General features: G+C 43.0%; 1 protein-coding gene across 5 annotated transcripts in view; it reads left to right on the top strand.

The window, feature by feature from the left end:
- Positions 1-12,844, top strand: part of arap2 (ArfGAP with RhoGAP domain, ankyrin repeat and PH domain 2) — a 326,408-nt gene that overhangs the window by 289,472 nt on the left and 24,092 nt on the right. For all 5 annotated transcript variants that reach the window (XM_059647100.1, XM_059647094.1, XM_059647098.1 and 2 more), the window contains one exon: positions 3,819-3,901. In XM_059647100.1, the coding sequence (XP_059503083.1) occupies positions 3,819-3,901 (83 nt within the window). The remainder of the gene's footprint in view (positions 1-3,818; positions 3,902-12,844) is intronic.

Raw genomic sequence — 12,844 nt, 5'->3', positions numbered from 1 at the left:
GATGGCAAGCTCACTTTCTTTCTTACAGTCAAATGGTGAGAATACACATGCATTCGTATCATGCTAATTGCACTCAAATAAAAGCAAAGTGCTGTGGGTGCTGGAGAACTGAAGTCTGGAGTTCCAAACAACACAAAACTTTAACTTGTACTCATTCCTCACAGCATCCAAAAGGATCTAATGGTGCAATGGCAGTCTCCCTTACCTCTGAGCCAGAGGGTCTAGGTGCAAATGTCACCTGCCCCATAGGTGAGCCATAGCGTGTTCAAAAAGATTGATTTCATAGAATCCATAGAATCTGGAGGCCACTGTGACATTACATATTCTACAATTCATTGGTACAACCACGATGTCAATGATGCACTCTTCATGAGAGCCACCAATTCATCTTGTTTCCTCCTTGAACAACTTCCCAGAAGGAGTATGCAGCAATGTCATGAGGATTCTCAGCCTTCCTTAGTTTCGCACAGGTTTGAGGAGCAATTGATTATACCCACATAGAGATTAGAGCTGTCATCAACTGGCATATTTGTGAACAGGAGAGGATTCTACCCCTGTAATGCTCCAGCCATTTAAGCTCACAATAAAGTAGGTCTTCACCAGATATCCAGGGAGCTGCCACAAATTTTTCAGTCTGTGGACAGCTCACAGATAACCAACCGCTTTCAAATGTCCCCAGCCTATACAAGGCTAGGTTGCTGTGTGATAAAGTGTATTCACTCCTCCACTGGTTGATGACACCTCCAAGAAATCCTCAGGCTACTATTGAGGAGGAAGACAGCCCTGATCACTCTTCAACAAGGTCCGGTGCAGAACAGACCATTGATTGGCGCACTCAAGATAAGGCGCTGATGCCAGAATTGGCGAAGTGGTGCAATGCAGTACACCCTAGACAAGGTCCCCCACAATGTCAGTCACAACGGAAGATTGTAGTGAATATGAATGAGAACAGTCCTCTGAGAAGAAAGATGATGGTGAGGATCTTCAAGTGGGCAAGGTAACAATCAAAGAGAGGAAGAAGGGGCATTGGTTTGCCAAGCCACCTGATATCTACCTGCTTTCATTATGACCGAGAGTGTAGGAACCGCTGATGCTGGAGAATCTGAGATAACACGTTGTGAAAAAGGGTCCCGACCCAAAACGTCAATCTTTCCTGCTCCTCTGATGCTGCTTGGCCTGCTGTGTTCATCCAGCTTCACACCATGTTATCTCCGTAATGACCGAACTGGGTTGAGATTTTCCCTGTGCCTCCTGTTATTGTATTTGTGCCTTGACTGTCAGTGCTCTGCTTGATGCGATCCAAATTCCTCAAGGATTGAGTAGTTTTCTACTTGATTGATCTGTGTAATAAAATATTGACTTTTACTTTGAACTGTGGCACTGATATCCTCACGTCTATAATTTTTTTAAGGCATGTGGAAAACCTGTGCTGGAACACCATTCACGCTAAAACAAAAAGAGATGCAGTGAGTAATTACCTCACGCTGCTAGATTTTTGTATCTCTGGCACAAGCACTATTTTTGCACGTGTCCCATCAGGCGGTGCAGTCTCTGGTGAACATGACCAAGTTGCCCTCAAATCCTGCGATTGCTCCATATTTACGTTCCACACTCCCCATCCGTGCAGGGCTTCTGTTTGCAATGGGCCTTCATTATAACCATGCAACAAAGCCTGACCTTTCTTTCTGATCAGAGATAATGGGAACTGCAGATGCTAGAGCATCCAAGATAACAAAGTGTGGAACTGGATGAACACAGCAGGTCAAGCAGCATTGTGCTCCTAAGATGCTGCTTGACCTGCTGTGTTCATCCAGCTCTATACTTTCTCTGTGATGATGCTTTCATTATTATGGGCTGCCAAGTCTGTTCCCTCCATCGGACTTCACAATGTTGTAATTTGACACCTTTACTCCTATTATCCATCTAACAACATTAAATATTGTAGCATGGTTTTGAGTGCCCCTGATTGGAAAAGACCTTTACCTACCTTGAGCCTGTAGACACATGAAAGTTTTCACCATCGCTCTCAGAATTATATTCAACTAAAATCTGTCACCTTATGGCCTTTTGCAGGAAGGTGGGTGGGACAGGGTGTCTTCTAGTTAGCTGTGGGAGTCGCTGGGCTTGAAACGGATATCAGCTTCCAGGTGGTTACCGGAGATTGAGACAAGAGAGGTCCAGGAAGGAGAGAGAGAGGTAGCAGAGATGGTTCAGGTGAACTTAAGGTTGCGGTGGAAAGTGTTGGTGAAGTGGATGAGCTGTTCGAGCACCACAACTACCTAGAATATTCCTTCTCTCACCCACCTTCCTGCAAAAAGCCCATCCCCTATTCCCAATTCCTTCACCTCCGCCACATCTGTTCCCAAGATGAGGCATTCCACTCCCAGACATCTCAGATGTCCTTGTTTATCAAGGACCACAACTTCCCCTCCACAGTGTTCGAAAGTGCCCTCGACCTTGCCCCTTGCATTTCCCACAACTCATCCCACTCCCCGCAATAACAACCGAAACAGAATCCCCCTCATCCTCACATACACCCCACCAACTTCTGGATCCAATGCATCATCCTCAAACTTTTTTGCCATCTGCAATCCGACCCCACCACCAAAGACATTCTTCCCTCCCCACCCTTATCTGCTTTCTGGAGGGACCACTCTCTCCATGGCTCCCCTGTCGGCTCCACGCCATCCTCCAGCCCCACCACACCCAGCACTTTTCCCCGCAACCGCAGGAAGTGCTACACCTGCCCCCACACCACCTCCCTCACCCCTATCCCAGGCCATAAGAAGACCTTCCACATCAAACAGATGTTCACCTGCACATCTGCTAATGTGATATACTGTATCCGCTGTTCCCGATGTGGCCCCCTGTACATCAGGGAAACGAAGCAGAGGCTTGGGGACCACTTTGCAAAACACCTAAGCTCGATTTGCAACAAACAAATATATTTCCCAGTCACGAACCATTTCAACTCCCCCTCCTACTTCTTGGACGACATAGCAATCCTGAGCCTCCTGCAGTACCACAATGATGCCACCCGAAGGTTGCAGGAGCAGCAACTCATATTTCACTTGGGAACCCTGCAGCCCAATGGTATCAATGTGGATTTCACAAGCTTCAAAACTCCCCTCCCCTGACCGCATCCCAAAACCAGCCCAATTCATCCCCGCCTTCCTAATCATTCTCCCCATCTCCTACCCACTAATCTCATCCCACTATTGACCTGTCTGTCCTCCCTGGACCAACCTATCCTCTCCCTAACTCCCCATCTACATTCACTTTTACTGGTTCCAACCCTGCCTGTTTGACCTGTCTGTGCCCTTTCCACCTATCTTCTCCTTTATCCATCTTCTATCCGCCCCCCCCTCTCTCCCTAACTATTTCAGAATCCCCTTGCCCTCCCCCATTTCTGAAGAAGGGTCTCGGCCCAAAACGTCAGCTTTCCTGTTCCTCTGATGCTGCTTGGCCTGCTGTGGTCCTCCAGCTCTACACCTTGTTAGCTCAGATTCTCCAGCATCGGTAGTTCCTACTACCTCTGTAACAATTCAACTTTGGTTCAGTAATTTCTACTTATACAGGATTGTTATTATTGCAGACAAAAGTGCAGAGTCACCTAGCTGTTATGGTGTTCAAGTCTGAGCAAAGAACAGTTTAACTGTTTTGCAAATTCCTGACTCGGATATAATATATTGACGATTGGAGTAAAGAATGAAAGTACTGTTGCTCTTTTGGGAATATAAGCCTTAAAGATCTAATAAACATTTATTGACAAAAGTCTTTTCAATTTGCTTACTAATTATAATGCGTAACGTTTACAGAGCAATAAAACAGAAAGAGAAGTAGTTGTGAAGTCCTTAAAACTGTACCTTGGCCTGAAAAAGAAGCTGAAGCCTCCGACTAGGTAAGGATATTTTGTAATTGAGGAGAGAACACAAGCTCAGACATGAAGCAATGTCTTATTTATGTAAATTGTTTTGGCAGACACATTTACACAAAATGCAAATTGTCTTATTTGCATTTGCAATATGAAATTTATAAAAACACAAGGCATTGTGATTAAACATCATAATTCCTTTACACAGTGTAATCTCTTGGAGGAAGCAAAATAAATAGAAAAATCAGAGGCCAATTCAAGGCCCAAAATCTTAGAAATCCTTCTCTGCCCTCTTTAGATCAGCAAAATAAGTTGGGGAGATTACCGAGTGAGGTATTTACTCAGAAACTTAACGTGTCTTTCTCAAATTTATGTTGAATACAGCAAGAAACTCACCCTGCTGTTTCTTTTTTAATTATTGGGAGCAAATCTGCACTTGCCTGTCAAGCCAACAATTTATTCTAAATATTGATAACTTTCTGCAAAAAGCAAAATGTCTTGATATGCAAGCTAATTCAATGTTTGTCGGTCATGAATGAACTCTGATTTTTCCCATCCTATGTAGTTAAAAGGTTGTTTTGGGAAAGATTGAGGATCTTCCTAAGTGTATTGCAACCAAGAAAGAATGTTTATGTATTGTCATTGTTTTAGGAAACAAGCAGTTGATTTGCCTGCTGCAAACCCCACAAACAATAATCCTAATGCCTAGATATTACTTTAGCGATGAAATATGACCAGGACATCAGGAAGCCCACTTCTATTCTTTTAACTGGCACCATGAAATTTCTTACATCTATAAGAGAGCAGACAGACTTTGGTGATCCAAAAGACATAGACCATTCATCAAGTTTAATAGTGTCTGAAATCACCCCACAATATGTGCTTTCCAAGGGAAACTGTGTTTGACTGACCTATCAAAGCCTAGTGTATCAAATGGTATATCCCTTCAACTACTTGCCCTCAGAAAGGGACTGATTTTATCGAATCTGCCTGTACTTGCAGAATTTGCAATAACTTTGGCAATTGGACAGCGTTTTTCTAGATAATCCTGACTGTGCAAAGAATTATGCTGATAACCAAATTACAATTGACTGTTAGTCAGTCACGCAGTATACTGAGAGTGTAGCATTAAAACACAGGCCCTGTTCTTTGCAGACAAAAAGAATATGTACATGCATTGAGCCTATTTCAACTGAATAAAATAAGTTGCAGCTATTTGCAGGTTTATTTCTCAGGCAAATGCCTTGACTATTCGGAGCTAAAAATCTGCCTGCTTTAAAATTTAAGCCAAGTTTGGCAGTTAACTGTCAATCAACATTAACTGGTATATCTCCATGGCAAAACTTCTACCAATCAGAGTCTACTTGCCAACCAAATAATGTTCTCCTCTCATTCAGTATAAATGTAAGTTTTCCCCTTAACTTGGTATTCTTGTGAAATGTCCTGATGATTTTAAAATGAAAAGCCTTGAGACTTGTGTCTTTCTTTCAACAATACCGCATGTAGGATATGTACTAACAAGCTAATTTATCAGAAAGCTGACTTATCATAATGGACACGCAAGATCGACACTGATTAGAAAACTGGGGAAGATGAGCATAAAACCTAAAGCCACAGAATTAAAGGCCACATCTCTAGCAATGGTCAATGCTCTTGAAGCGTGAAGTCCAATGTGTTGTGAATTAAGTATAATAATTTTGTTGTGACCACATTTTTTTGTTTGATATGAATTGATTTTGACAGTACATTGATACAAAAGCAGCAACATAGGATTCAAATTGGCTGTTTTAAAATTGTATTCATTATGCGGGCGTTGCTGACTGTTTATTGCTCATTCTGAGTTGCCCTTGAGAAGGTGGTCATGAGCTACTTTCTTGAACTCCTGTAGTTCATGTGCTGTAGGTGGGCCCAATATGGCCTCAGGGAGAGGATTCCAGGATTATGACCCCAGTGACAGTAAAGAAACAGTGGTACATTTCCAAGCCAGATGCTGAGTGTCTTGGAGGGGATCTTGGAGGTGGTGATGTTCTGATGTATCTGCTGAGTCCTGCCCTTGTACTTCTAGATGGAGCTGGCCTCGGTTTGGAAGGTACTGTATAAGGATCTTTGGTGAATTTCTGCCATGCATCTGTAGATAGTACACAGTGCTGCGACCGAGTGTCAGCGGTGGAGGGATAGGATACTTGCAGATGTGGTGCCAATCAAGTGGGCTGCTTGAATACATGGATGGTATCAAGCTTCTCGAATGTTGTTGGGGGTGACCTCATCCAGGCAAGTCGGGAGTATTCCATAACAGCTATGACTTATGCCTTGTAGATGGTGGTCAGGCTTTGGGTTGAGAAGAGGTGAGTTACTCGCCACAATATTCCAGCCTTCTGACCTGATCTTGTAGCCACTGTATTTATGTGGCAAATTCAGTTGAGTTTCCCGTTAATGGTAACCCCAAGATGTTGATAGTGGGAGATTCAGTGATGGTAACACCGTTGAGTGTCAAGGGGTGGCATTGTCTCTTATTGGAGACCGTCACTGCCTGGTATTTGTGTGGCACAAATGTTACTTGCCACTTGTCAACCCAGGCCTGGATATTATCCAGGTCTTGTTGCATCTGAACATGGACTGCCTCAGTATCTGGCAAGTCACCAAAAACACAATGCTGAACATTGACTGCCGATGACTGCACAATCTGAACACACTTAAGCCAAGAGATCTAAGACTACTTCTGGTAGGTAACTGTACTCTGTTGGTTATGTGACTTCAACTTTGCACTACAATGGCAAGGTAGCTCCAGCCCGACACAAAGTGATAGTTAAATCATACCTTCTGAAGGGGGATGGCGAACAGCCAGTTGTCATGGTGCACATAGGCACCAACGATATAGGCAGAAAACGGGATGAGGTCCTACAAGCAGAATTTAGGGAGTTAGGAGCCAAGTTAAAAAGTAGGACCTCAAAGGTAGTAATCTCAGGATTGCTACTAGTGCCACTTGCTAGTCAGTGCAGAAATGAAAGAATAGCCAGGGTGAATGTGTGGCTTGAGGTGGTGTAAGAGGGAGGGGTTCAGATTTTTGGGACATTGGAACCGGTTCTGGGGAAGCTGGGACTATTGCAAATTGGACGGTCTACACCTGAACCGGACTAGAACCAATGTCCTTGGGGGTGCTTTTGTTAATGCTGTGGGGGAGGGTTTAAACTAATGTGGCAGGGGAATGGGAACGGGAGCCAAATATTGGACTGAAAAGAGGTAGAAACGAAAGCCTGTAGGGAACTGGATAATGGAGTCTGTGTGACTAAAAGGAATAGTAGTCGGGGAGCAGATGATGAACACAAAGGGACAGGTGATCTGAGGTGCATTTGTTTTAATGCGAGAAGTGTAATAGACAAGGCAGATGAGCTTAGGGCTTGGATCGGTACCTGGAACTATGATGTTATTGCTATTACTGAGACTTGGTTGAGGGAAGGGCATGATTGTCCCAGGATATTGACGCTTCGGTCGGGATAGAGAGGGAGGTAAAAGGGGTGGAGGAGTTGCAGTAATGGTCAAAGACGATATCACAGCCGCACTGAAGGAGGGTCCCATGGAGGACTCAAGCAGTGAGGCAATATGGGTAGAACTCAGAAACAGGAAGGATGCAGGAACAATGCTGGGGCTGTACTACAGGCCTCCCAACAGCGAGCGTGAGATAGAGGTACAAATATGTAAACAGATAATGGAAAGGTGTAGGAGAAACAGGGTGGTGGTGATGGGAGATTTTAATTTTCCCAACATTGACTAGGATTCACTCAGTGTTAGGGGTCAAGACGGAGCAGAATTTGTAAGGTGTGTCCAGGAGGGTTTTCTGGAGCAGTATGTATGTAGTCCAACTCGGGAAGGGGCCATACTGGACCTGGCGCTGGGGAATGAACCTGGCCAGGTGGTTGATATTACAGTAGGGGACTACTTTGGAAATAGCGACCACAATTCCGTAAGTTTTACAATACTCATGGACAAGGAAAGGAGTGGTCCTAAAGGAAGAGTACTAAACTGGGGGAAGGTCGCCTATACCAAGATTCGGCAGGATCTGAGGAATGTAGATTGGGAGAAACTGTTTGAAGGTAAATCCACATTTGATATGTGGGAGGCTTTTAAGGAGAGGTTGATTAGCCTGCAGGAGAGACATGTTCCTGTGAAAATGAGGAATAGAAAAGGCAAGATTAGAGAGCCATGGATGACAGGTGAAATTGTGAGACGAGCCAAGAGGAAAAAGGAAGCATACATGAAGTCTAGGCGACTGAAGACAGATGAAGCTTTGCAAGAATATCTGGAATGTAGAGCGAATCTGAAAAAAGGGATTAAGAGGGCTAAGAGAGGACATGAGATATTGCTGGCAAACATGGTTAAGGAAAATCCCAAAGCCTTTTATTCATATATAAAGAGCAAGAGGGTAACTAGAGAAAGGATTGGCCCACTTAAGGACAAAGAAGGAATGTTATGCGCTGGGTCAGAGGAAATGGGCGACATTCTTAACGAGTACTTTGCATCAGTATTCACCAAGGAGAGGGACATGACAGATGTTGCGGTTAGGGATAGATGTTTGCTTAGTGTAGGTCAAGTTGACATAAGGAAGGAGGAAGTGTTAGGTATCCTAAAAGACATTAAGGTGGACAAGTCCCCAGGTCCGGATGGGATCTATCCCAGGTTATTGAGGGAAGCGAGAGAGGAAATAGCCGGGGCCCTAACAGATATCTTTGCAGTGTCCTTAGACACGGGTGACGTCCCAGCGGACTGGAGACTTGCTAATGTTGTCCCCTTGTTTAAAAAGGGCAGCAAGGATAATCCAGGTAATTATCGACCGATGAGCCTGATGTGAGTGGTAGGGAAGCTACTTGAGAAGATACTGAGGGATAGGATCTATTCCCATGTGGAAGAAAATGGGCTTATCAGTGATAGGCAACATGGTTTTGTACAGGGAAGCTCATGTCTTACCAACTTAATAGAATTCTTTGAGGACGTGACAAAGTTGATTGATGAGGGAAAGGCTGTAGATGTCATATACATGAACTTCAGTAAGGCGATTGATAAGGTTCCCCATGGCAGGCTGATGGAGAAAGTGAAGTCACATGGGGTCCAGATGTGCGAGCTAGATGGATAAAAAAACTGGCTGGGCAACAGGAGACAGAGGGTAGTAGTAGAAGGGAGTTTCTCAAATTGGAGACCTGTAACCAGTGGTGTTCCACAAGGATCTGTGCTGGGACCACTGTTGTTTATGATATATGTAAATGATCTGGAGGAAGGTGTAGGCGGTCTGATCAGCAAGTTTGCTGATAACACTAAGATTGGCGGAGTAGCTGATAGTGAAGGGGACTGTCAGAAATTACAGCAGAATACAGATAGACTGGAGAGTTGGGCAGATAAATGGCAGATGGAGTTCAATCCAGGCAAATGCGAGGTGATGCATTTTGGAAGATCAAATTCAAGGGCGAACTATACAGCAAATGGAAAAGTCCTAGGGAAAATTGATGAACAGAGAGATCTGGGTGTTCAGGTCCATTGTCCCCTGAAGGTGTTGGGCCGAAGGGCCTGTTTCCACACAGTAGGGATTCTTTGATCTTCTATGATCTTCAAATCATGGGTAATATATTATAATCAATACCTCAGGTCATGGCATTAAAAATAGCAACACAATCAAGACTAATCCATGTGACTTCTGAGCAATTTTTCCCGCATTTTACTGACTTAGCAGACAATCAAATGTCATTCAATTCCAGAAGGAATTACAATACCTCACTTTCGCCAATCTAGCCTTGAAACTTGGTTGCAAGCACCACTCCATTCATGAACTGTCTCGATGATTCCTCCTGTTTTGATCAATCAGCCTTCTTTGTTGGGTCTCTGTTCCCTTTAATTCTAAAAACTGTCTGCTAATACAATACTTCTTCAGAGATCCAGCTTTAGCTTTGTGCTGACAGCTAGCTTCACCAATGTAGATATGCCCCTAGGAAATAAAATCAAAATTTAATGTTCCATTTTGTGTCTGGCACGGGTCTATTTGATATTTTAAAGATCTAAAAGTTATTTTTGATTTGATTTTAAGAAACATGGAGAAAGAAGTTTATAATTAACCAAAATTTCAACATACTAGTCCAAAACTTTCAACAGAAATACTTGTAAAATACAGAGAACATCGAATGGGATCCAGGGTGTGCGAGCTAGATGGATAAAAAAACTGGCTGGGCAACAGGAGACAGAGGGTGTAGTAGAAGGGAGTTTCTCAAATTGGAGACCTGTAACCAGTGGTGTTCCACAGGGATCTGTGCTGGGACCACTGTTGTTTGTGATATATGTAAATGATCTGGAGGAAGGTGTAGGTGGTCTGATCAGAAAGTTTGCTGATGACACTAAGATTCGTGGAGTAGCTGATAGTGAAGGGGACTGTCAGAAATTACAGCAGAATACAGATAGACTGGAGAGTTGGGCAGATAAATGGCAGATGGAGTTCAATCCGGGCAAATGCGAGGTGATACATTTTGGAAGATCAAATTCAAGGGCGAACTATACAGTAAATGGAAAAGTCCTAGGGAAAATTGATGAACAGAGAGATCTGGGTGTTCGGGTCCATTGTTCCCTGAAGGTGACAACGCAGGTCAATAGGGTGGTCAAGAAGGCATATGGCTTGCTTTCCTTCATTGGGCGGGGTATTGAGTACAAGAGATGGCAGGTCATATTGCAGTTGTATAGGACTTTGGTTTGGCCACATTTGGAGTACTGTGTTCAGTTCTGGTCGCCACATTACCAAAAGGATGTGGATGCTTTGGAGAGGGTGCAGAGGAGGTTCACCAGGATGTTGCCTGGTATGGAGGGTGCTAGCTTTGAAGAGAATTTGAGTAGATTAGGATTATTTTCAGTAGAAAGACGGAGATTGAGGGGGGACCTGATTGAGGTCTACAAAATCACGAGGGGTATAGACAGGGTGGATAGCAAAAAGCTTTTTCCCAGAGTGGGGGGGCTTAATTACTAGGGGTCATGAGTTCAAAGTGAGAGGAGGAAAGTTTAAGGGAGATATGCGTGGAAAGTTCTTTACACAGAGGGTGGTGGGTGCCTGGAACACGTTGCCAGCGGAGGTGGTAGACGCAGACACGTTAGCGTCTTTAAAGATATATTTGGACAGGTACATGGATGGGCGGGGAGCAAATGGACACAGACCGTTAGAAAATAGATGACGGGTTAGACAGAGGATCTTGACTGGCGCAGGCTTGGAGGGCTGAAGGGCCTGTTCCTGTGCTGCAGATTTCTTTGTTTCTTTGTTTCTCTTGAGAACTTTGGTAACTCACTTCCAAATCATTGTGCTGAAAACAGAATTGTCACTTGTGTTCTCTTAACGTTAATGAGCTGGGGAACAGTTGGCTGTATAATAAAACTCTGCAGTGTTTGAAGTATAAATAGAACTGTAAGAGGGCATTTAACTGTCATAACTTTACAAGTTAAATGGCTCCAACAAAAATTCAGCTGTTTTAAAGTGCAGTTACATTCCACATCTTGCAGCATTAAGAAGTTATGTTACCAACACAAAACATACAATACAAGCGAGGCTGGATTCAATCAGAGGTTCTGCATCAAATGATATCACTTGCTGGAGGATAATTGCAACTAGTACAAAGTCAACCTTTTAAACCTGAAAGTTTATAAATCATTTCAGTAATTCATTGACTCATCATGAACAGAACATATGTTTGGTGATTGATTGCTGAGGATAGCAGAACTTGACACTGAAGATCATACCAGTGCAAAACTGATAAATGTAATTTCTCAATAAAGTAATGACAATCAATATATATGGGTAAGTTAACTCAGCTTGGCCTGTCCTGTCCAATTGTGAAGATCAGTTGATTGTGTTGCTTGTCGTACTTTCAGCTACAGCTATAAAGACCAAATGCTGTTCTTTACTAATAACGTTGGAATCTGCCTGTTTATTCTCAGTGATCCCATATTTTTCTTACCTTTTTAAATTCGAAGCCCAATTAGTTTTCTCTTATTAAAAAGAAATTAAGTTCTTTTGTCTTGGTATTAGATTAACTCTTCTTAAAGTAATTAGTTTCTCGACTTTGCTCTGCATGCCTTGGTGCTGCCTCTTTCTTAGTCAATATCCTGTTTGTTATATTTGAACGTATGCTGCAATTACCAATTCAGCTTTGAGCCCGATAGAGCTAGACGTTTGTCTTCCTCGCATCATCCTTGAACCACCTATTTATCACTGTTGCCATTTAGGTTGATGAGAGTAAAAAAAGTGCACTTGCTTTTAAGGACATCACTTTAACACTTATGTTTCCAGAATGCAAAATATTTAATTTGCAACTTAATTTGTACCAAACTTCCCCAGTTGTAAATTAATACTCACTTTGCACAATGACAGTTGCGTAGATATGGGATAGTGGTGAACACATAACTACTTGTTATCATCCCTGAATCTGATATTGATGAATTCTTAAATTCAAAGAACAAAGAAAATTACAGCACAGGAACAGGCCCTTCGGTCCTCCAAGCCTGCGCTGATTTTGATCATCTAATGAAACCTGTCACCTATTTTCTAAGATAATGGGAACTGCAGATGCTGGAGAATTCCAAGATCATTCATTGGATGGCGTATTGAGTGCCAGAGTTGGCAGGTCATGTTACAGTTGTGTAGGACTTTAGTTGGACTATGTTTGGAATAAATTCCTTAACCTTGTTCCGATCCTTATTGCTGAGAGTGGTAGCACTTCAACAAGTCTAGTCGACACAGTAAATATGGATCCATTGTCTAAAACTGCACAATTCTGATTCTGTCAGCAACACATCAATCACTGATCTGAAACATCTTGTAACTAATACAGTGCACTGTCTTTGGTCCCTCTCTCCACAATCTTCCATTTCATTTTAGTTTCAAATACTCTGTAATGCCTTTGAGTCAGTAGTAGTATACTTCGATTTTGAATCATACCTAAAACATGTATTGAC

Source organism: Stegostoma tigrinum, chromosome 1, assembly GCF_030684315.1.
Source record: "Stegostoma tigrinum isolate sSteTig4 chromosome 1, sSteTig4.hap1, whole genome shotgun sequence".
NCBI classification, from domain to species: Eukaryota; Metazoa; Chordata; class Chondrichthyes; order Orectolobiformes; family Stegostomatidae; genus Stegostoma; species Stegostoma tigrinum.
Note: the sequence above shows the minus strand (reverse complement) of the source record. Positions and strands in the feature narration are given on the sequence as shown.